At 42.5% G+C, this 26,337-nt stretch overlaps 1 protein-coding gene across 4 annotated transcripts in view; it reads right to left on the reverse strand.

The window, feature by feature from the left end:
• Positions 1 to 365: 365 nt before the first annotated feature.
• si:ch211-250n8.1 (uncharacterized) overlaps positions 366 to 26,337 on the reverse strand; it is a 98,224-nt gene continuing 72,252 nt past the window's right edge. For 3 of the 4 annotated variants that reach the window (XM_048555354.2, XM_048555352.2, XM_048555355.1), the window contains 2 exons: positions 18,985 to 19,079; positions 366 to 574 (listed from right to left, as the gene is read on the reverse strand). In XM_048555354.2, coding sequence (XP_048411311.1) covers positions 471 to 574; positions 18,985 to 19,079 — 199 coding nt within the window. In that variant the 3' untranslated portion in view covers positions 366 to 470. Of the gene's footprint in view, positions 575 to 5,677; positions 9,532 to 18,984; positions 19,080 to 26,337 lie in introns of those variants that run through there. The other variant, XM_048555353.2, reaches the window with a different exon arrangement.

The raw sequence follows: 26,337 nt of genomic DNA on the forward strand, positions 1-26,337 counted from the left end.
TAATGGGATGTTGACCTTTATTTCAAAAGGACTGAATAGGGAAGTCTTATTGCAACTGTACAAACTGCTGGTGAGACCACATCTGGAGTACTGAGCGCAGTTTTGGTCCCCTTAAGGAAATATTTCAATGGAGGCAGTTTAGAAAAGGTTCAGGAAGATGATCCTTAATATGGAGGGGTTTTCTTAGGAGTAAGGGTTAAACAGGTTATGAGTTATTACAACATGAAGACAACCAAACCATTCAACCTTTCTAGCTCTATTCACAACACTAAAGTTGTCATTGAGAACAATTCCCAATGGTTCCTAATGAGACTTTTTAAATGACCAATTCCAGATTTAATGAATAATTAATTTCTCAACACCAGTTTTGTATCTGAAAAGACATGATTTATTGAACAGATGCTTCTGGGGAAAACAAATTAAAGGAGAAGATAGTCTGATTAATGAAATGAAGAATGTCGTCTTGAGGATCACGAGTCTTTGAAACTCCTTGCCACAGAGTGCTGGGGGTGGCGGAAGACCTTGTGCCTCATTAAGGCTGAGAAATCCTTGATCAGTAGGGGAATCGAGGGTTCTGGGAAAAGGGCAGCAAAGTAGGCAAGAATATCAGATCAGCTATTATCCATTTGAATGGTGGATCAAACTTGAGTGGCTGAATGGCCTAATGTTCCTATATCTTATGGTTTTAATAACATCTTTCAACCTTTACTGCACAAACCATACCCACAGCTGCTGCTGCACTGTTTTTAAGAGTTGTACCCTTTATATGGTGTCTCCATGTTCTTCCTAGTAAAATGTATCACCTCGTTACCTGCTATCCAACCAGTTAATCAACATGTCTATCCTTTTAATTTCTACACTGTGCTCAGTAAACAGTACTTCCAAGTACCATCTACATTTTTTAAAATTGTACCCTGTACACCAAGATCTTTAGATTTAATTTATAGCATGGAAAAAAAACACTTTCTTGCCACAGCCAATTTTGCATCCATGTTACTGCTGACCCTTTTATTCCATGAGCTTTACCTTTATATGTCTGTTGTGTAGTATCAATTGCCTTTTGGAGGTCCATGTACATGTTACACATTATTGCCATGACCAACCCCCATTACCTTCTCAAAAATCTCCCAAGTTACTCAAACATGATTTTCTTATGAGTCACTTGGAAAATTCTAATCTTGAGGTTGATCATGCTAACTTCTTGCCTAGCTCCCTGAATTCTGTCTGCTGGACTTGCCTGTCTTTTGTACCAAAATGACTGCTTCATCCTCTTCATCTTGAGGGTGGTCTGCAGCTGTGACATCCTTGACCTTGTTTCTAGGGAGGCAACACATCATCTTTGATTCAAGTCTGCAGCAGCAAAATCATCCATGTGTTCCCCCAACTCAAATCTTATCTTTATGGATTTTCTAGCTGCCTTTGTGAGGTCGTATAAAGTTATGCCTTGTTCTATAGGTTTGGCTCTGGCTGTGCTCCCGAGACAAACAATCAGTTTTCAGAACTGAATGCTGACTGGAAAGTCGGATACCTTCAGGGGATTACTGTAATACTTCTCTGACTGATGTACACCCTCGGGCAACTGAACATGTAGAGTTTGTACATTCTTCCATGTGTCTGTTTGGGATTCCTCTGGGTGCTTCAGTATCCTCCATGTTTGAAAGGTGTGCTGGTTCAGGGGATGAGGTAGGTGAGGTCGGGCTGCTCTTCAGTGGGTTGGTGTGGACTTGGACTGAATGGCCTGCTTCCATGCTGTTGGGATTCTATGATGGGTATGCATTCCCCCTCTCCTGGCATACATTTAAGCTGCCACATCTACAAAAGTGGTATGTTCTAAACCTCACAGATCCACTACTGTGACACCAGCTGCTACTTAGGTTTTGATACTGGAGCTCAAGCTGCTGCAAATGACAACTCTTTCAGCACAAACAGACATCTCAGGCACTCATGTAGAACATATTAGCAAGGATAGAGCAAGCTGGCTGTTCTATTTAAAATTAATAATCTCTTCATACTGCTAATTAAACTTACTGTTCCTAATGTTACCTATGCCAAAAAGTAGTCTGTACTACTATCAAGAAACCTTACTAATACTGATGGTTACCTTTTTGCAAATCACAAGACAAAGCAACTACTCTCTTTTCACAATTTATTACAGTTAATTTTTGCTTTTCAAACTCCCAGGAGTTTCACATCAATCCCTAAGCAGTGATATTCACTAAACGGTTTGAGTTAATTAACAATGTTCCTAAATTCATTAAGCATCTATTGTTAATTATTGCTTTACTTATAACTGCTGACTAATCTCCTTTCTCCATTCTATCTGGCACTACTTCCACATCATCCTTTTGTCCACTTTCCCAGTTGATGCTGACTGCATCCTTTTCACATGTTCTTCTGGCTTTGTTTAATTTAACATCTTGTAGCCTGGAATATGTTGCTTTTATACTTAAATTGTATTAAGGTTGCCTTTCCCCGATGATCCTTTACGATTACTAATTTATCCTGTAACATTGTGCAATTCTAGATCTAAATTAGCTTTATGCCTAGTTATTTGCACAATGTTCCAGGAAGATCTCTCAAACATTCTTCAAAATCATATTTGCTAATTGAATTGATCTAGTCAATAAAAAGATTTTAAAACTGCACAATTATTACATTTCATTTGCTGCAAGCTGCAAATCTTTTCTTGGCTAATGAAATGGTTAATAATGACTGGTAGGTGACTAAAGAATTATTCCCACAAACAAGTTCAGACTTATTCCGCAAGATTTCATGACTTTTCCTTCAAATCATTACTGATCTGAAACAGGTCATTGAAGAGAAAGGCTCTTGGCTGGATGACAGTCTGCCTGGGTTTCCTCCCACAATCGAAAGATGTGCTGGGTAGGTGGACTGGCTATGCTAAATTGCCCATATTGTCCAGGGATGTTTAGGTTGGGTGAGGTTCACAAGGAAGAGGTATTAGAAATCCTACAGAGTGTGAAGATAGACAAGTCCCCTGGGCCGGATGGGATTTATCCTAGGATCCTCTGGGAAGCCAGGGAGGAGATTGCCGAGCCTTTGGCATTGATCTTTAACTCGTCATTGTCTACAGGAATAGTGCCAGACCAGAGCATAGCAAATGTGGTTCCCCTGTTCAAGAAGGGGAGTAGAGACAACCCTGGTAACTATAGACCAGTGAGCCCTACCTCAGTTGTTGGAAAAGGTTGTAAGAGATAGGATTTATAATCATCTAGAAAAGAATAAATTGATTAGGGATAGTCAGCCTGGTTTTGTGAAGGGTAGGTCGTGCCTCACAAACCTTATTGAGTTCTTTGAGAAGGTGACCAAGCAGGTAGATGAGAGTAAACCAGTTGATGTGGTATATGTGGATTTCAGCAAGGCGTTCGATAAGGTTCCCCACAGTAGGTTATTGTACAAAATACCGAGGAATGGGACTGTGGGAGATATAGCAGTTTGGATCGGAAATTGGCTTTGCTGAAAGAAGAGGGTGGCAGTTGATGGGAAATGTTCATCCTGGAGACCAGTTACTAGTGGTGTACCGCAAGGGCCGGTGTTGGGTCCACTGCTGTTTGTCATTTTTATAAATGACCTGGCTGAGGGCGTAGAAGGATGGGTTAGTAAATTTGCAGACGACACTAAGGTCGGTGGAGCTGTGGATAGTGACGAAGGATGCTGGTAGTTGCAGAGCTGGGCTGAGAGGTGGCAAATGGAGTTTAATATGGACAAGTGTGAGGTGATGCACTTTGGTAAGAGTAACTGGAAGGCAAAGTACTGGGCTAATGGTAAGATTCTTGGTAGTGTAGATGAGCAGAGAGATCTCGGTGTCCATGTACACAGATCCTTGAGAGTTGCCACCCAGGTTGACAGGGCTGTTAAGAAGGCATACAGTGTTTTAGCTTCTATTAATAGACGGATCGAGTTCCAGAACCATGAGGTTATGCTGCAGCTGTACTAAACTCTGGTGCGGCCACACTTACTTGGAGTATTGCGTACAGTTCTGGTCACCGCATTGTAAGAAGGATGTGGAAGCTTTGGAAAGGGTGCAGAGGAGATTCACTAGGATGTTGCCTGGTATGGAGGGAAGGTCTTACGAGGAAAGGCTGAGGGACTTGAGGCTGTTTTCGTTAGAGAGAAGGTTGAGAGGTGACTTAATTGAGACATATAAAATAATCAGAGGGTTAGACAGGGTGGATAGGGAGAGGTTTTTTCCTAGGATGGTGACGGCGAGCACGAGGGGGCACAGCTTTAAATTGAGGGGTGAAAGATATAGGACAGATGTCAGAGGTAGTTTCTTTACTCAGTAGTAAGGGAATGGAACGCTTTGCCTGCAACGGTAGTAGATTCGCCAACTTTAAGTACATTTAAGTCATCATTGGACAAGCATATGGACGTGTATGGAATAGTGTAGGTTAGATGGGCTTCAGATCGGTATGACAGGTCGGCACAGCATCGAGGGCTGAAGGGCCTGTACTGTGCTGTAATGTTCTATGTTCTATAATCTTTATGTACCATCAGTTAAAGTTTTAAGAAATATAGAATATTTACTTTCTGGTTTTGCCCTGTGAAAATCCTTGTTTGGGTGCCTACCACGCTTAATCACATCACAATTCTTTCTAATCACAATGACAACTCTCATCACAAATGGACATCTAGGGCACTCACAGAACGTACTCCCAAGGATGGTGCAAGCTGGCTGTTTTATTTAAAATTAATAACCTTGATACTGCTAATCAAACTTACTGTTACTAATGTTACCTATGCTAACAAAGCTTTTCCAAAAACCACCGGTCTTACCACTATCAACAAACCTTACTAATACTGATGGTTACCTTTTTGCAAATCACAAGACAAAGCAACTACTCACTTTTCACAATTTATTAGTTAATTTTTGTTTTTCAAATTCCTAGCAGTTTCACATCAATCTCTGAGCAGTGATATTCACTAACAAATCACAGTTGCAGGATGCCTATGCCTGGAGATCTCCTTACTTGGCTCCAGACTCAAATTAATATCAGAGAAGATGAAATTCATGACATAGAGATTGCTTGACAGCTTTCTTCCAGGACAGCAGCAATTATCCCCTTCTCTCAGTGGAGTAATCCCAGGAAAATACAAGTCTCAATTATCATTGGTCTTGGTACTGCAGAGATGACTGGTTAATAACATGATCCACCATATCCTGTCATCCAGTACTTGTCAAACCTGCTTGAGCTTTCCTGTAATAATGCTGATTGCCATTTCAAATTCTCAAAAATCTGTTTGAACAACTTAAGTATCATGGCAGTTGTTTTGGCACATTTTTTAAAAATTGGGGTTATTTTTGTCATAATGGAAACATTTGATATTTCATTTAAAAAAATTCTGGAGTCAGAGATCTTGCATCAGTCATTAAAATATTTATCCATCACTAAAGCACATTATCTCCCTGTTTGTGGGAGAATTACTGTGGCACACTTTCTTGTGTTGAATGCAGTACGATTATAATGACTTTTTAAAAAGTATGTTAATGGCTGCAGTGTGAATTGCTGCTGAAGTTCTAAATGGTATCATAAGTTCAAGATATTATTAAATGCAAACACATTTTCCTTTTTCCATCCTTTATTGAAGATCATTTCGGCTAGCTGCCTACAATTACAACACAAAACTGTACATTGGGTGTTGCACAAAGTCTTCATACTTAGAATCACAGAATTGTTACAACAAAGAACCTCATTCAGCTTGTCTTGTGTGTTCAAACTCTTCCTAGCAGCATCTCATTTAGTCCCACCTTTCCCTCTAAACTTTCAAAGTTTTTTCTCTTCTGTTAATTACTTCATTCTTTTTTGAATTCTCTTTTACTTTCCCTTACCCAGAGACTTTTACTAACAGAAGCACACAAATAAACATATTTATTGCACAAAATGATCTTCGCCTCACCTCCCCTTCAGCCCTTAGAGACAAGTGAAATTTGTTCAGTGACATTCAGAAGAACTGCATTGCAAGTTATCATGGGTGAGTAACATGGCTCATTGTGTCAATTTTCTCCCCTTCATACCCAAATGTGCAAAAACTTAGCAGAAGATAGTCTGACAGACAACGGCTGCTGACTGCAATGACACCCAAACCCGTGTACTCTCACGAATAGAAACACACAGACTGAAAAGCACAGAAAACAGGAACATACTATTTGACCAAATAGCCTGATCATAAGACCATAGACCTACAGTGTGGAAGCAGGTCATTTGACCCATTGAGTCCACACAGACCCTCCAAACAGCTTCCTGCCCAGATCTACCCCCTACCTTAGGCACTATGGGCAATTTAGTACAGCCAATCCACCTAACCTGCACACTTTGGACTATGGGAGGGAACTGAAGAACCTTGAGAAAACTCCACATGGACAGTCACCCAAGGCTGGAATCTAGCATCATGAGGCAGCAGTGCTAGCCACTGAACTGCTGTGCCACCCCATGATCCTGTTACGATCATGCACAAACCCTAACCAGGAATAGAATATGCAGCCCTTTGTCCCTATTCCATCACATCAGCTCACAACAAATCTGTCCTGTAGTCTTAGAATCACAGAATAAAATTACAGAAACCCTACAGTGAGGAAGCATGCCATTCAGCCCACCAGCCCTCCAAAGGGCATCCCACACAGACCCACCCCGTAACCTATCCCTGTAACCCTGCATTTCCCATGGCTGATTTACCTTTCCTGCACATCTTTAGACTGTGAGAGGAAACCACAGCACCCAGACGAAACCCACAAAGACAACGGGGAGAATGTGTTTGTGTTGCTTCAAATTGGACTGTGTTTTCCAAACATGGACTGCCACTTCATGAGCATGCACAAACAACCTCGGTGATGGATCGAATCCTGCTTCTTTCAGACAAATACTGACATACAAAATACAACAATCACTGGTGGCCTTTTGTGATATTGTACAGTACTTTTTACAGCTGACACTTCAGACTGTTATTGTAACATACTGATGCCATAGGATTTGGTTACATTTGACATTTGTTATGTCTTACTCAAACTGTTTTATAATAAAAATCAAGTATTTTTTGTAATATTCCCAGTGTGTCAAATTTTCAATTTAGACACTCCATTAAGGCAAGTGAGATCGCTGGGAATATTCCAAATGAGGCCCTGCCAGCAGGAGCCTATTATACCAGCCACAGAAATACTGGAAGGTGACGTTGTGCTTGTAGTGTTCCATCTAGTGGTGACATTGGTCACAAACACAGTCTTTTGAAATAGCAATTGCTTGTTTTCACAAGACAGGAACCTCAAATGCATCCAAACTCCAGTTATTTGCCTTTGGTGTCAAAGCCCCTTGCCCAACAAAATCTATCAATCTCAGTTCTGACAATTTAAATCAATCCTCAGCCTCAGTAGCTTTTATGGAGGAGAGTTCCAGATTTCCATTTGCTTCCTGATATCAGCTCTGAACGACCTGGCTCTAATTTTAGATCATGTCCCCTTATTTTGAATTCCTTCACCACAGGGAGTAGTTTCTATCTACTTCATAAAATTCTTTAATCATGCTGAACATTTATTAAATTAAATCACCCTGGGATCTCCTGTACTCAAGCAAACTGTCCTGGTAAATTAACTCTAATGTCCCATGTCCTTCTGCTGAATCTGCACTGTAACCTCTCGAAGGTTAGTATATCTTTTCTGAACTATAGTGTCCACAACTGTCTGTAGTGGCATCTACCAGAGCTCTGTACAGATGACGCATAACCTCCATTCCTTCATATTCTGACCCCTTTAAGATAATGACCAATATCCCATTAGTTATTTTTTGTACTGGTTTTAAGAAAGACAAATGCTATACCTTAGTGAAAATCTGGAATTCAAAAAAATAGTTTCTCACACAGTGACCACTTAGCCACTGTTGTAAAAAATCCATCTGGTTCACTAATGTTTTTTAAGGAAATCTACCATCCTGACCTGGTGTGGCTTGCATGTGACCCCAGACCCACAACAATGCCCTCTGATATGGTCTGGATCCCCAAACAGTTCAAGGGCATTTAGGAATGGATAACAAGTGTTGATCTTGCCAGTGACACCTGCATCTAATGTGAGATTAAGGAAAAACATATAGAGATCATATAACTCATTACAAATGAGTGGCTGAGTCCGAGAAACCAGCAATTCCTTTATTCACTGTGCCCTCAGTCTGAGCTCAAATTGATTATTTATCTTGTTTAACCTATTTTTTCTAATCAACCTGTACAGAGATGTTATTACACACCCTGGAGCAGGCAGGACTTGAACCTGGGCTTCTAAGTCCAGGGGCAGGAACTCTACCTCAGTACACAAGAGGGCCCCCGATTACCTTTTTAAAAAAATTAACCTATTTTCCTAATCAGCCTGTTCAGAGATGTTGTAACACACCTCTGGAGGAGACGGGACTAGAACTCAGACCTCATAGTCCAGGGGTAGGGTGCTACCGCTGCACCCCAAGACCTTGATTACTTTCTATGTAATTTTTTGCCATGGGTTCAGCTGTTGCCACTTGGCCCCTCTGCACTGAAGAAAAGTGCAAGGGATGCAGGCTCCCTTTTCGCATTATCACCACATCCTCTTCACTTTGGAGAGGAGCCCACTCAGGTTTCAGTACAGGGGTGTGAAATACTGCTTTTCTCACAGCTCCCAGGGTGCCCCTGAGCATTGTTTTTCTATAACACTCCCACCCACTCAAACAGTGAAACATTATAATTACCCTCAAAAAAGTCCACCCAAACCAATGAAACATTACAACTAACTCCCACACCAAACATCAGAACTAGGCCCCACACCCTACCTGAAAATGAAACATTTTACAGTAGGTATGTGAAGTTTTCATACTGTGGCCAACTGAGATGTGACTAAAAACCAAACACCACAGACTTTGCCACAAGGGCGTCAAACGGTAGACTATATTATGTTACAATCAGAGACAATATTGACAGCTATTGAAACAGTCTTACTTGGTCAATGGACTGCAAGCTGAGGAGACAGGTTAAGGACATCATGTGAAGTTCTAATAGAGTAAGTAATCTTTACCGTAAGAGTGGACGTGGGAATACTGCAAATTGGTTTCCTAGCCACTGTCCTGAGGTAGAGCAAGAGAATGATGTTCTAGTAATTTCAATGCACATACTCCACTGGCTACAAGAAACAGTTTCGATAACCTTCTGCTTTGTATTTAAAACCTGCAGTTATTTCGCCTTACTCAGAGGATCCTGTCACATCAGCAGTGACGGCCCCATTGTATGTATGAAATATGTTGAGACACTAATGAGTCCTGCCCTTCTCTCTCTCATATTCACACTTGGTGTATGGCAATGGTTCTTCCGAGTCAGATGCAGCCTTTTTTGTTGGTGATGTTCGATGTTGATTTCGAGGAGTCCCTCTCTTACCACAGCATGTCCAGGCAGTCTTTGCAGCATAAATCAAATCAGATGAAGTAACCATACAACAAGGTGACAAACCCAGCTGGCCACTTCCATTAGTGTGTCACACAAACCACTCAGTGTGTCGGAATCCTGCAGCTGAAAGATCAGAAGGACATGGTTTCAGTCAAGAAAAGATCAATCGTTTTGACGTGCAGGGAACACGGCGAATTCACCTCTTTCCAGAAACCTCTTCAGGTGTAATTTCAAAAAGAGGAGCCATTGGATGCGGTTTTTATTCAAAAGGAGTGGAAACAGGCATGGAAAGAAACAAAGAAGCAAAAGATGTGCCTGCTGAACTGCTGACCATTTTAAAAATTCAAGGGAGAAAAAGCAACAATTTTGGGGTCAAAGTTTGTGATCTGGAATCGTTGAACTCAGTGTTGAGTGTGGAAGACTATAAAAGTACCCCATTGAAAGATGAGCTGCTACTGCTCCTCATGTATATATTGATTAACGACTGGAACAGTGCAGGAGGCCAAAGACAGAGATGTCAACGTCAGAACAAGACAAGAATTAAATGACAGGCCAATGGGATCTTTGGTTTGTGCTTGTAGTCTGAATGGAGGTGTTACCCAGTCTGTGTCTGGTCTCCTCAACGTAGAGGAGATTGCATTGCAAACAGTGTGCGAACAATGTGGTCTCCACACTTAGGAGACCAACCACAGATTAAGTGCGAAAACAAAGTTGCTGGAAAAGCTCAGCAGGTCTGGCAGCATCTGTGAAGGAAAAAACAAGAGTTAACGTTTCAGGTCTGGTGACCCTTCCTCAGAACCGATTAGGTGACTGTTTCAAGTGACTTACTTTCTAGATTTTGGTCCGAAGTGATTTTTTGCCTTTCATTGATTTCCATTTTTGCCTATTCAATTAATTTATTAATAGCTTTATAATTTTATGCTGCCATCACAAATTTGATCATGTGATTTCCTATTCCATCATCTAAACTGTTAGTAAATGCAGTGAATAATTGAGGCTGAAACACAGATCCTTGTAGGACACCATATCATATCCTGACTATTAGAAAACATGCCTCTTACCTCTATTCTCCAGTTTCTGTAACTCAGCCAATGTCTAAACCAGATCAGTCATTTAATTCCATGAGATTTAACTTTAACAATCTCTTATGAGACACACTATCAAATGCCTTCAGCAAGCTGAAAAAACCCCTGACTGGTACTTTAATCACCTCTTCAAAAGAATTCAATCAGATTCATCAGGCATGACCTCTTTTTTAACAAATTCATTCTGGCTTTCTCTGATCAGCTGTAAGTTAAGGTGATCAGCCAGTCTATCCTTAATGAAAGAATGACAGTGATTTCCAGGCACACATTCAGCTGACTGTTCCATTAGCCTCTTGTTTCACACTGCCAGAATTTAGAGAGTCACTTTCAATCAGGATATGGAGGTGCTGGCATTGTACTGGGTTGAACAAAGCCAGAAACCACACAATACCAGGTTATAGTTCAACAGGTTTATTTGAAAACACAAGCTTTTGGAGCCTCAGTCCTTCTTCAGGCATCAGTGAGAGAGGTAGTAGCAGACACAGAATTTATAAGTAAGGGATCAAAAGTTCACACCATTGATAAGGATATACTACTCCCTCATGGTATTTGCCTACATTGTGAATCTTCCGTTGTAGGTAGATATGATTATCCCCATGACTAGGTATGTGTAGCACTGCTCCTATGTAGTATCCCCCTTTATCATCATCCTGGGTACCCAGTACTCTACTAGCAAGAGTTAAACTCCTAAGGTGGTTTGGGGTGTCTTCTCCCCTACCCACTTCCTCAAGTGTTCACCCAATACCCAGGCTAGCACCTGGCGCATCTCTAGTTGTAACAAGCTTGTACTGATCATTGTCAATAACAAGCTTGTATAAGTTGTACCATCTCTGCCTTGTGCTGTTCCTGGGAATTGTTCAATAATCAAACCAGGTGTATCTTGAAGCGGTTTCAAAATCTCATTGGCATCTAGAATAGCCTGAGAGGAGTCACATCCCAACTGACTCGTTTTCATTTGCTCCTGATAACTGCTGCTTAAGACCTTGTGCATCTTCTGTTGTTAACTGGCACTTCCTCAAATGTCTGTGCCGTTTCAGTAAACATTTTAACTGCCTCGTCAGCATACTTGTTATCCCATTGTTGCGAGGTTTCTGCCTTCCGTGTGCTTTAATATTATTTACTGCTGCCTCACTTTAGCTGCTTCTACCAAATCTTTAACCTGCTCTTTGTGTTAATGTGGCTCCCCGACAAGGTGAATATCCTCACCAAGCCCAGGCTATTGTATTATTATGCGCTACCTCAAAAACATATCTACTATCTGTGTATATGCTGACTCTCTGACCCCTGGCTAACTTCAGTGCTGCTGACAGGGCTTTTAATTCTGCTATTTGGGCTGCTCTCTAGTCATCAAGTTTTCCTCTACATTTACCATTGACTTTGGCCAGAAAATGAAACACCAAACATGATAATTTAAACAGAAAGATACTGAAATTAAACTCTTACTCAAGTCTGTTTCCTCAAGCTAAGATACGACATTATTTTGAGGAAGGAGAAAATAAATTATGTCTTTTGACTTAATTTTTTCTTCATTAATTAACTTTAATCAACTGCAACCAATTCCAAGGGGCAAATTTTTACCATGCTTTAAGAAGCAAATTTTAAATCAAGATTTCATAGGTTTTTCTTTACATGACCACTACCAGTTCCTTAAAGTGACATCACCTTAACCAGATGGCAAGGTGTGGAGCTGGATGGGCACGGCGGGCCAAGCAGCATCTCAGGAGCACTGATGAAGAGTCTAGGCCCGAAATGTCAGCTCTTGTGCTCCTGGGATGCTGCTTGTCCTGCTGTGTTCGTCCAGCTCCACACTTTGTTATCTTAGATAAAAGCTTACCAGTTGTGGCTTTGACACTTATGAGAATTACACACTATCTATTTTACGAGTGAATAACCAGCTTTTTTTCCTGCAGTAAGTACTATCAGGACCAATTTACTTAGCCACACTGGCCAGTTATTATCACAAAGGGTGAAAACAACATCATCTACTGGGACATAACATTGCCATAAGCAACATAACTGTGACATTATTGATAATGAACAAACCTTACCCACGCCAGAGAAAGACTTCAGGATGATATTGAGGTCCACCATGCAGACACAGCCCAAGAGATATTACTGTATAATGTTGAGAGTTGCTAAGATCTAGAGTGCACTCTTGAGTGTGGTGAAGGCAGATTCAATCAAGACTTTTAAGAAAGAATTTAAAAAGGAAGAACATGCAGGGTTACGGGAATGTAGGGTAAGGCGGACAAGAGGCACGGGGTAAATTGCTCCCGTGGAGAACCAGTGCAGACATGACAGGCCAAATGGCTTCCTTCTGTATTGGACAATTCTGTGATTCTATCTAAATGGTTTCTGTCTGTGATGACCTCTACAAGGGTCATGGGGAATCGCTAATTAATTTCCTCGTGAAGCTTGTTGATTATGAGCTCCCTTGGTAACAGACAGTCCGGCAAGAACTCATCACCTGAGCCAGTGGTAGCTAATAATTGAAAACAAAAGTCACAGTGAGATAGTAAGAACAGCAGATGCTGGAGTCAGAAATTAAACAGAATGGAGCTGAAAGAACACAGCAGGTCAGGCCTGGGCTTGCATTAGCTGACGTAAACCACGAGTAATGGCTCTATTTTGGTTTTCAACAACAAGCGATATTCCTTTTCAGTGATAATGGGAACTGCAGATGCTGGAGAATCCAAGATAACGGGGTGTGGAGCTGGATGAACACAGCAGCCAAGCAGCATCTCAGGAGCACAAAAGCTGATGTTTCGGGCCTAGACCTTCATCCAGCTCCACACTTTGTTATCCTGGATATTCCTTTCCACTCAGGTTTCCTCAATTGTTACACTCTCTATTTTCTCCATGGCTGCTCTTCATGATGGTGAACACTCCAATGTGACCTCAGCAATGTTTTTGATATTATGTGCTGCACACTGGCTACATCAGCTGTGGCTAGACTGGTTCCTGTTAAAACCTTGGTCATCTTTGAACTCATCCCTCAAGCTGGTCAGCATAACTCAGGTGAGTGAATACTTCTCAAATACTTTTTTGAGAGACTGTTAATGATTGTCAATTCATTAATGTATTTTTTGACCATCAAACAAAATATTGCAAGAAATTATTTCTATACATCACAGTCCATCAGATAGTCTTTGGTGATTTCTTACCAATGTTAGTGTAAAATTGGCAAAGAATTGAATGTATGCATACAGCGTATATAATGCACAACCTCTGCTACACCAGGTTCACTTCCCTCAGGCGGGATCGAAGCAGATATTCACCTCAAGATATACGGTGATTATTCCATAATTTAAATTTATCTTTAAGGCTCCATCGGTAGGAGTAAGTTGACTGAAATAATACTTCATCATTACACTTTTTAAAAGTGCCCTAAAAATACACCAGAAATATGTTCCAATCAATTAAAAGGCTTCATTTGGAAATTTACTTCCTCTGTTGGGGAAAGAGGAACATCCAGAGATGTGCAGATTAGGTGGATTGGCCTTGCTAAATTGTGCCAGGGATGTGTAGGTTAGGGCGGATTAGACAGGGGAAAAGCAGGATGACAGGAATGGAGGGGCGGGGTGAGTCTGGGTGGGATGTTCTTCGGATTGTCGATGTGGATTTGTTAGATTGAATGGTCTGTTTCCACACTGTAGGGATTCTGTGAAAAACCTAAGATGCTGTTAAATTTTTAATCAGTTGGAAGGTTTTAATTGATTAATATGTACATGTATCTCCCCAAATTCCTTTCAAGTCAGGGTCCTGAGAGAACTAAAGATTTTATCACTGTGAAGAAGAGGTGACATTTTAGGTCAGACAATGTATGTTAAGGGTCAGGCCTTGCTTAGAATCTGTTCGGGTTTTAGTTTGGTTTGGAGTGTAAAGTAGGAATTTATAAAACACCACACTGATTAATTATCTATAAATTGTGTGCTTTTTGAACAAAATAAAATATGTCTGAAAATACAAATTCACCCCATAGATTTGTGTTTTGTTCCCCACTGAGAGGGAACACTCCTGTCTGGTGAATATTGCATGGTCTCTATTCATCCGTTGTCGTAGCGGCTGCATGGTTTCACCAATATACCATGCCTCGGGGCATCCTTGCTGGCAGCGTACGAGATAGACAACATTGGCCGAGTCACATGAGTATCTGTCGTGCCCCACGTGTGATGTAGTGTCCACATCGATGATCGGACATGTCTTGCAGAGGTTGCCAATGGCAGGATTGTATCGTGTTGTGGTTGATGTTGTCCTGAAGACAGGGTAGTTTGCTGTGAACAATATTCTGTTTATGGTTTGAGATCGTTTGAAGGTGAGAAGTGGAGGCATGGGGAAGATCACAGGACAGGGCACAGGACAGGGATTTGAAAGGAATTTGGGGATTTATATATACACATATTAATCAATTAAAACCTTCTAACTGATTAAAGATTTAACAGCATCTTAGGTTTGTTTACTACATCCTCATCATTGGTGTCACGCTTTGATCTTTTACTTTTAAATTCTGTGTCTGATACGACCTCTCTCACTAACACTTGAAGGAGGACTGACTCTCAGAAAGTTTGTGTTTTCAAGTAAACCTGTTGGACCATAACCTGGTGTTGTGTGCTTTCAATCAGGCAAGATGAAGCACTGGTTGAAAGGGCAATTAGGTAAGGACAATAAATGCTGGACAACATTCCATAAACAGAATAAATTGAAAGCAATACAATATTTACCTTTACTCATGCAAAATCTTCAAATTATTCTGTACATTTGAATAAAATTGAAATGATACATATTGCAAAGTCAAATTTAACAAGGGAACCACCAACATCAACAAAATGCTTGCAATGAACAACACACTGCTTTTACTGATACGCTGTAGTCCAGCTCCCACATAATGTTGGTGAATGATGTTGAATTGTGGAAGCTCCCACCACAAGTTACACGTGAAACATTAAATGATGTTTACCTTGACCCTAATAAATTTTTTTCAGATGTAGTTATGTTTATTTCTATTAATGAAAAGCAGATAACTGACTTATTCATAAATAACCAAAATCCCCTGCTTGACCCCATCAAACTCAGGCTAACATTTGCTGCTCATGCTCAATTTATTAATGAAATTCAAACCCTACACATTGCTTCGCAGCTGTCCAAAACCCCAGCCAACTGATGTCCTAGCTTTTTTCCTCGGGGCTAAGGAGATTTAATTTGATTTGGCACGCTTCCCTGGATGTAGTGACAGTGGCTCATTTTGGTGGGAGCTTCTTCCCTCTTGGATGTGTTGATGATGATTTATGGAATGATTTGTTTAAAATGCAGGGTTTCAGTACAAACTTTCTCAAAAAGGCTTCATTTTTTTGTCCCCTCCTCCACATCTTACTGCTCTAGACAGCAGCATAGTGGTCAGTCATGGATAGAAACCATCTGGGGATGTGTTGCTCTTTAGTGCCAGTAATTCCTCCAGTACCATAATCAAGCTTCTGTTCATCTTGTTTCATGAGATCATTAAAATCAGCAGCAGGAACTGGCCATTCAGCCCCTCAAGCCTGCTCAGTATTCCAAAAGATCATGGCCAATCCAATTGTCGCTTTGACCAAGACTTTCCTTCCTGTCCCCATGTTTCTCAACTCTCTCGTAGACCAATAAGCTGTGTAACTCACGATTGAATATATTTGTTGAGTCAGCCTCCACTCCTCTCTGAAGAAGCAAATCCCAAAGATTAACAAATCTCTGAGCGAGAAACAAAATCCTACTCATCTCAATCTTATATGGGAGACAGTTTGTTTTAAACTATGTCCTCACCAAGGGGGGAAACATCCTCTCAGCATTCACCCTGTCACATTCCCTCAGGATTTGATACATTTCAATGACATTCAACCCATTGCTCTAAGCTCCAATATCTATAGACCCAAAAATACAAGGTGTAGAGCAGGATGAACACAGCAGGAGGAGCAGGAAAGCTGATGTTTCGGGCCTAGACCCTTCTTCAGACCTGCTTAAACTTTCCTCACAAGATTACACCTTTGACACAGGCGTCAGTCGAGTGAACCTTCTTCAAACTGTTTACAATGCCGTTATATTCTTCTATAAATATGGAAAACAGAACTGTACACAGTACACCAGGTATAATCTCATTAAGTCTCTGTGGACTTGGAGCCACAATTCCTTACTTTAATACTTCATTATCCTTACAGTAAAGATCAACACATCATTTACTTTCCTAATTACTTGCTGTACCAGCACATTAACTTGATGTTACCCATGCATAGGATATCCAGATCCCTCAGTACTGCAAATGTCTGCAGTCTCCCTTAATAAAAATATATTATGTTTTTATATTCTTCCTCCCTAAGAGGACAAGCTCATATTTCCAATATTATACTCCTTCTGCCAAGTATTTGCTCACTCACTTCACCTAACTATATCCCTTTACAGGCTCTTAGAGCGCCTACAAAACTTGCTTTCCTGCCTAACTTTGTGAATTTGATTCAACATTCATTTCCTTGGTATAACTGACACATTGACTGTTAACTACCCTGTAAATATGGACACAAAGTAATCGTTCATCATGACTGCCATTATTTTATCATTTACAATCTCGCCGTATCAATTTTCAAGGGCTCACTTCTTCTCATCACCATTTTTTCTGATTTAATTGTAATAATTTTGTTGATTCTGATATTTTTGTAAGTTTCTTTGATACTCCCTTTCCTGTTTTTGCATTTTCACATGTTATTTTAGTCTTATCTTGTCACTTACTACTTAATTGTCCATGGCCATACTTCTGGCCAGTAGAATGCTCATCTTTTCAGAGTATCCATGGTTCTGTTATGACAAATACATTTCTGAACACACCTCTGATTGCCCATTAAGAGTTCCCCAGTTTACTGTGGACAATTTTTGTCTTGTTCCAATGAAGATGGCCTTATTAAAATTTAGCATCTTAATAACGGTTCTGTATTTCTGTCTTTCATACACAACATTGAACTCAATCATATTATGACTGTTATTAAACAGATATTTATGTCCCATTAGGCTGTTAGCAAAAGCTGGCTCATTACTAAATCTAAAGGGTTCAAAGGATATGGAGGAAAGACAGGAACAGGCTACTGAACTGGATGATCAGTCATGATCATAATGATGGCGAAACAGGCTCAAATGGACTAAATGGCCTCCTCCTGCTCCCATTTTCCATGTCTTTGTGTTTTCTGAAACAATCATCTAAACCATCTTTTCCCCCATTCGGTCATCATCGCCACCCACTAGTTCAAACTCCTTGTCAACACCCTATTCTGCAATAGGTCAGAAACCTGTTCCAGGAAAGAACCACCATAATGATTCATTCTGCTAGGACCCAGATCCCTGATGGAGGCCATCACAGTGAGAAACTCCCTCGCAGATCAATAAGCTGCTCCAGTACTGGTTCCAGTGTCCTTGAAATGGAACCTCTCTTCCACTTCAACCCTCTCCCTACTCTGATTATCCCTGTGCTGATTTGCACAAGGCTTGGGTAACGATCTAGAGTTAGAATTCCTGAGGTCCTGTTCTGTCATTTAGCTCAGTGTTACTGTACTATCCAAACAAGACCCCCTTGTTTACTGTTGCCTACTTGCTGATCTCACAATAGCTCACAACGAGTGGATTTCCCTCTCCTCTCTCCAATAACTTTTCAAACCATTTGACAAGTGTCTTAAACTGGCATTAGGTAGCATACAAACTGTTTGGGATTCACAACCTTGCCAAGAAAACATACTAACCACACACCTAATTATTTAATTTCTTATATACACACCATATTGTGCTTCTGGTGTCTTCCTCCTTTTCCCCCTCTCCATTTCGAACAGCTTCCTGCATCCTGTTCCAAGGAGCCACAGATGAATTTCTGGCTGTCTTTCTGATGGTTTTACATTTTATCCCAACTGCTCCCAAGTACATTATGTTTACTGGAATGGGATTAGTTTCAACATTCCTCATTTCATCTGAGTTCCACTTACTCTGTACACTGTAGTCACACCAATTCCACTCAGAACCACAAGATGGACTGAAGTCTACAGCAAACTGTCTGGGCATTTCTCTCCATCTCTCATGTGTCTGACTGTCTTCATCTCATACTCTAATCAAAGACTTCTGAGCCAGAGAAATTCAAGATGGGAAACATCGACTGCAGTTGTGTTTACTCAAGACAGTCTCACTGTCCAAAAACTCTCATGAACTGCTCTCAGTCTAATTAATATTTATAGGTTTTACTTTGTTTTCTTCTCTTTCAACTCAACTTGCAGCAGGAAACAAACATGTTAAGTACTGTCAACCATCTGCTACAAGTATTCAAGGTAAAAACCCACTTAGACCATATTCGTAACTTTAGCATTCTGTAAGCATGCACTCTTTAGCAATGTTCTGGGTAACTGACTCTACTAAGACCAAATGCTGTTTTCTGCATCTGTGAAGAATGAAGACGATTTGTTTTTGCTGTATGTGCACGAATTCCCAAAACACTTACCTATCCTCAGGATAATTTCATTGGCCTCCTCAACAATGTTAGACTCATACACCAAGCAATCGAAAGATGTTGTCTGAGGTGTTTCTGGGGAGTTCCTGAAATGAAGGAATCCTCTCTTAACAACAAGAAGCTCACACAAGGATTTCCAATACTGTAGTGAGTTAAAAACATTAAATCAGGTTTCCCATTATTTGGTATTAAGAAATGTTCCTGGGTTCCACATGTATTTTTTTTAAATTTACACTGGTGTAGCTGGATGGACTGCTCAAAATAGCAGCATTGGATAATAAAGCATGCTGGGAGATTGAGCCAAGCATTAGCTAAAATATCCAGACAAAAGGTAGTGAAATAAACAAGCTGCAGACCCAGACAGAAAAGCTGCAGTTGCAGACAGCACAATGTACAATTGACTAAGCCTATTTACCAGGACAATAGGAAACATCGAGCTGTTTCTGGAACAAAGGGACACCTCACACTCTTACCGAGGAAATGCCATCTCCAGCACATCCCTCACCTTCCTGGACCTCTCAGTCTCCATCTCAGGCAACCAGCTTGTAACTGATGTCCATTTCAAGCCCACTGACTCCCACAGCTACCTAGAATACACCTCCTCCCACCCACCCTCCTGCAAAAATTCCATCCCCTATTTCCAATTCCTCCGCCTCCGCTGCATCTGCTCCCACGATAAGACATTCCACTCCCGCACATCCCAGATGTCCAAGTTCTTTAAGGACCGCAACTTTCCCCCCACAGTGATCGAGAACGCCCTTGACCGCGTCTCCCGTATTTCCCGCAACACATCCCTCACACCCCGCCCCCGCCACAACCGCCCCAAGAGGATCCCCCTCGTTCTCACACACCACCCTACCAACCTCCGGATACAACGCATTATCCTCCGACACTTCCGCCATTTACAATCCGACCCCACCACCCAAGACATTTTTCCATCCCCTCCCCTGTCAGCTTTCCGGAGAGACCATTCTCTCCGTGACTCCCTTGTTCGCTCCACACTGCCCTCCAACCCCACCACACCCGGCACCTTCCCCTGCAACCGCAGGAAATGCTACACCTGTCCCCACACCTCCTCCCTCACCCCCATCCCAGGCCCCAAGATGACATTCCACATTAAGCAGAGGTTCACCTGCACATCTGCCAATGTGGTATACTGCATCCACTGTACCCGGTGCGGCTTCCTCTACATTGGGGAAACCAAGCAGAGGCTTGGGGACCGCTTTGCAGAACACCTCCGCTCAGTTCGCAACAAACAACTGCACCTCCCAGTCGCAAACCATTTCCACTCCCCCTCCCATTCTCTAGATGACATGTCCATCATGGGCCTCCTGCAGTGCCACAATGATGCCACCCGAAGGTTGCAGGAACAGCAACTCATATTCCGCCTGGGAACCCTGCAGCCATATGGTATCAATGTGGACTTCACCAGTTTCAAAATCTCCCCTTCTCCTACCGCATCCCTAAACAAGCCCAGTTCGTCCCCTCCCCCCACTGCACCACACAACCAGCCCAGCTTTTCCCCCCCACCCACTGCATCCCAAAACCAGTCCAACCTGTCTCTGCCTCCCTAACCGGTTCTTCCTCTCACCCATCCCTTCCTCCCACCCCAAGCCGCACCCCCAGCTACCTACTAACCTCATCCCACCTCCTTGACCTGTCCGTCTTCCCTGGACTGACCTATCCCCTCCCTACCTCCCCACCTACACTCTCTCCACCTATCTTCTTTACTCTCCATCTTCGGTCCGCCTTCCCCTCTCTCCCTATTTATTCCAGTTCCCTCTCCCCATCCCCCTCTCTGATGAAGGGTCTAGGCCCGAAACGTCAGCTTTTGTGCTCCTGAGATGCTGCTTGGCCTGCTGTGTTCATCCAGCCTCACATTTTATTATCTTGGAATTCTCCAGCATCTGCAGTTCCCATTATCTCTTACCGAGGAAGCCTGGCTAATGTGCATTTTCAGAAATGGAGGACCAAAGGCCAGCCCACCATCCATATGGCACTGCCTGATTGGGTTCAGTCAACTGGAGGGGGGGTGGTTCGATTCCTGATTGATCCATTAGTGGGAATTGAAGATCCTCCTAAAGGTGTGTTGAGGCTTCCAAGGATAGGAATCGTTGCAACAGCACCCACTGTAAGAAGAGGCGCCACTGGGAGAGGAAGACCAGACGATCATCACCACATGGATCAAGGCCAAGGTGTCATGTGGTGAGGGTTGATCATTGCACGTTAAGTTAATGTACAAGATACTGACTGAGATTTACAGTATTGATTATCAGAGTTGTAGTATTAATTGTTAGTTTGTAGCATAATCGTTATTATAGTATTAATGGTGTTATAATCAATAAAGAACATTTCCCACTACCATTAAGAGTCGACTCTCAGTCTTTTGCGGGATATATGAGCTAAACACACTGTGTGGTTATGTGCAACAAATCAGTGACTCTTATGGGACTCGATGAGAAGTGACTTTGTCATTCCAAGATTGAATGCCACAGAACCTGATATTCCCAGAAATTTTGCCTGAGCCTGATTTAGGAGAACAAAGTCCCATGTGACAGCCAGGAATTCAATTAGATCAAGGGAATAGAAAGGTCTACATTAGACTGTTCTTTAAAGAATAAAGCCAACATGTGTTTAACTACTAATCAAGCAAATGTGTGCACGCGCACATCCATGGGCTCCTTACTAGGATAGATAGGGTAAAACACTGAACGTTGGTACTGAGCCACTGGGATTAGGACCGGAACATAGCGAAAGCCATGCCCTAGTCTGATCCACCCTATATACCCCTTAGTTTAATCAGAACTGGCAGGAAAAGGCGCCAGACTTGGAGGTTGTTCAGTATGGGAAAAGAACCTAAGACAATACATCAGTAAGAAAAAGTGGTCAACATGGACAGAATTTTGCTGTAATGATAAAACTGGGCCAGGATCCCTAGGACAATAATACTGGAAGGATTTGAGGAAAATTCAAGGGTGGCTCAGTGGTTAGCAGGGGCCTAGGTTCAATTCCTCCTGAGGCAATGTCTGTGTGGAGTTTGCACATTCTCCCTGTGTCTGTGTGGCTTTCCTCCGGATTCTCCAGTTCCCTCCCATAATCCAAAAATGTGCAGGCTAGGTGGGTTGGCCAGCCTAAACTACCCATAATGTTCAGGGATGTGTAGATTAGGTGGGTTTGGGGAATGGGTCTGGGTGAGACCCTCTGAGGGAGGGTGTGGACTTGTGGGGCTGAGGGGCCTGTTTCTACACTAGGGATTCTATGAAATAATCACTGGAATCGGGCTTTCAGCTTGACAAACCCACAGCAATAATATGCTGAGTGGGATAATTGTTAGGAATTGAATGGGAATTGAAAAAGGTTCGTAAAGAATTAGAGGACGTGAAGAAAGAAAGAGAGTTACAACGGAAAAGTGCAGCGCAGGACCAAAGAAATCAGGCCAATCTGTTACAGATGGGGCAATTCCTAAACCCAATGTGAGAAAGGATACCAAGATGACCAGCGCGCAGTATCAATTAAAGAGGCTGCTGACTGTAAAGTATGCCAGCTAAAAACTAAATGTGTAGATCTACAAGCAGCAGTAAGGGGAATGTGCCATCTGATAAGGAAAAGAAACAGGCAGCCACAGACCACACTAAGTGCCTGCAGGAGATCGAGAAGTTAAAATCCTAACTGAAAATCCACAACACAATAACATGTGCATATGGGGATGTTATAAGGAAAGAAGAACAGGAAGTAGACTGGGATGAGCTCAGGGAATAAGCACAGGGGTACGACATGTGCACGGAGGATTGGGATCTGCCACCACCCTTCCCAGAGGGATCAGCCCCTTCAGCACCTCCCGCAAACACCCTATGCTGTGATGAACCCGATTACCATTGACAGACGGGTGGCGGGGATGGCGCTGATGCCCCAGCAGTAACATACACTACACCGTTTACAGGAGCTCAATTAGTAGAAATTGCCAAAAAGAGCCCAGATTTTCAGCCAGCAACAGACCCATATGTATTCTTCTATAGGATCAGACAACTAAAGGTTTTGCATGGGTTCGATGAGAGACAGGAGGTAAAGCTCACTGTGACAGGCTCAAACATACAGTACAGTCTGCAATCCCAGCCCCTCTAAATATAGGGGAAGACGCCTTAGCCGATAGGCAATCCCAACACCAGTTGGGTACAATGAGGAGAGCTCATAGGCGGGCTTAACGAATGTAGGCAAAAGAAGGGATAACTGCCAACTGTAGGTTTGTGGGTACATTGACAGGAGTCTATGGGGATTTAGACAGAGGTCAGTTATCTGAGGCTGACACAGCTAAGTGGGCTAGGAATTTAGTTTCATATACCACTGAAGAGAGTAGGAAGACATGTGAGAACTTCAATCCTGCAGAGCTAACTCGCAATGAGGCACGAGTTCTGTGGAAAATGTCCTGGGCATGGGAAGAAGAAGACCGTGAACTAAACATACATAAAACAGAGAAAGGAGGGAAAATGCTTCCTTTCCAAGCCTCCAACCAGGGTTCAGGATGCAGGAATGAAGGAACAGAAGGTAATCCTTATCAAAGGAACCAAACTCCACCTCACACAGCTACAGAGAGAGATAGAGGGGTACAGCAGAGGAACACATGGCAGCCAGCATGGTGCCACCACTGTGGGTGCCCAGGACACTATGTGTGACAATGTAGAGCCCCTGCACAGTCGCACCTGCAACCACAGAGACCACCGAACATGATAGGAACAAGGAATCGTAGAGGGAGGCACCAACTCCCATCTGAAGATTCAATTCTGCAAGCTCTGCTCCATGCCAGGGACACTAGCCAATCCCCATGCCCAAATTACAAGGCATCTGCATGACGATGTCAGACCCCTGCCTCCCCAACATGGGTCTGCGACACAAAGTGGGACACAGTGGGTAGACCACTAGTCAATGACAAGGTAGGAGGCTGTCCTGTAGTATTTCTTTGAGATACCGGAAGTTCCCGCACAACCATAAACACCTCAAAATTTAATGAACTGCCCTGGCAGACAACAGGAACTACCATTTTAAGTCGACTTACTGGTCATACACGGGAGGGGTACAGTACTGAACCTATGAAAATTAAACTAGGCGCCATTACATGCCACCATCCTGTTAGCTGGCGTTTCAGGCCTAGACCCTTCATCAGAGGCATGCTGATGAAGGGTCTGAGCTCAACAGGAAATTATGTTATTTGGATCAGTACAATAGGAGAGTTTTGGTTCAATCCCCCAACAATGACCAAGGATCTGGCTATGCAAGAAGTGATTATGAAACACAAAGAGGTATTTGCTCAGCATAAACATGACTGTGGGCATATATAGGAAGAGGTGATAATTGAGGGACCAGACTCGAAACTGCAAAGACAACACGGTTTCCCCAGACAGGCAGAGGGGGAGGTAGCCAAGGTGATTGACAGTCTTTTACAACAAGGAGTGCTGCAACCTGTAGCCTCCACTAATAATGCTCTAAATTGGCCTGTCAGGATGCCAGATGGTTCGTGGGAACTGATTCTACGTGGAATGTTTAGAAGGTACAGTCGAAGGAGTCTTGGTGAATTTCTGAAGCGTAGCTTGCAGATAGTACATTCTTATGCTACTGAGTGTTGGTGATGGAGGTGGAGGGAATGGACGCTTGTGGATGTGGGACCAATCAAGTGGGCTGCTTTGTCGTAGAGTCACACAGCACAGAAACATGCCCTTTGGCACAACTCATCCATCATGATCAGCTTTCCTAAACTGCTCTAGCTCCAATTGTTCATTTGCTCACTGAGCCAGTTGTTCCATGGTGTGCAGACATTTTGTAACCATTTCAGGCAACATCATCAGTGCAACCTCTAATTGAAGTGTTGGCGTTCTGCTCTGTTCTGAATTTATATGATCCTCTGCTGCGTTGGATCTTGTCACTCTGGTTCTGTTATTTCAGCAACGGCCTGTATACGGGGTCTATTTCTATGTGTTTGTTAATGGAGTCCCCTTTTGAGAAGCAGGCTTCCAGGAATTCCCTGACATATCTGGCGTTCACTTGTCCCAGTCAAACTGATGGCACTCATTGTCTGTGTGTACTGAGACAAGTGAATATTGGTCATGTCTCTGTACTGCCAGCTGGTGTTTGTGTATCCTGGTCATTAGTTTCCTCCCTGTTTGTCCAATGTAATGTTTATTACACTCGCTGCATGGGATCCCATTGGACAAACGGGGAGGAAACTGAAAACCAGGATACATGCACACACCAGCAGGCGATAAAAAGACAAGACCAATATTCATTTGTCTCAATACACAGTGGCCATCAGTTTGACTGGGACAAAGTGAGCATACTGGGACAAGCGAACAACAAACATGCAAGGGAATTTCTGGAGGCCTAGTTCTCAAAACAGGACTCCATTAATAAACACATAGAAATAGACTGCTGCTATAAAAGTCAGAACCTGAAGTGACAGGGCCCACTACAACAGAGGATCATACAAATTCAGAATGGAGCGCAACAGCAATGCTTCAATTCGAGGTTGCTGATGTTGCCTAGAATGGTAACAAAACTTCTGCAGACCACAGAACAATCAGCTTTGTGAGCAAACGACCAACCACATCCACAACCAAAGTGATAAATTTTTCCTAAGAACATATGACCTAGTTTTGCTTGTCCTGGATGATGTCAAGCTTCTTGAGTGTTATTGAAGCTGCATTCATCCATACAAGTGGGGAATATTCCATCACACTCCTGACTTGTGCCTTGCAGAGGGTGGGCAGGCTTTGAGGAGTCAAGATGTGACTTCTCACTGGAGTACTCCTGGCCTCTGACCTGCTGTTACAGCCGCTGTATTTATATGACTAGTTCAGTTCAATTTCTGGATACTGGTAACCCTCAGGACATTGGCAATGGGGGGAATTCAGTGATGGTAATGGCGTCAAATGTCAGGGATGATGGCTAGATTGTCTCTCATTGCACATGGTTATTACCTGGCATTTATGGGACATGCATGTTACTTGGCACTTTTCAGTCAAAGCCTGGATATTGTGCAAGTCTTGCTGCATTTGGATATGACTGCTTCAGTATCTGAGGAGTTGCAAATAATGCTGAATATTATGCAATCTTCAGCAAACATCCCCACTTCTGATCTTATGATGGAACGTCATTGATGAAGTAGGTGAAGGTGTTTGGGCCTAGCACACTACGCTGAAGAATTCTTTCAAAGACGTCCTTGAGCTGAGGTGACTAACCACCAACAATCACAACCAACATCTTCTTGTCGAGTATCACTCCAACTAGCAGAGAGTTGTTCTCCATACCCCCAACCCATTCCCATGCACTTCAGTCTTACTACATCTCCTTGTTGAT

Source organism: Stegostoma tigrinum, chromosome 22 (genome assembly GCF_030684315.1).
Source record: "Stegostoma tigrinum isolate sSteTig4 chromosome 22, sSteTig4.hap1, whole genome shotgun sequence".
NCBI classification, from domain to species: domain Eukaryota; kingdom Metazoa; phylum Chordata; class Chondrichthyes; order Orectolobiformes; family Stegostomatidae; genus Stegostoma; species Stegostoma tigrinum.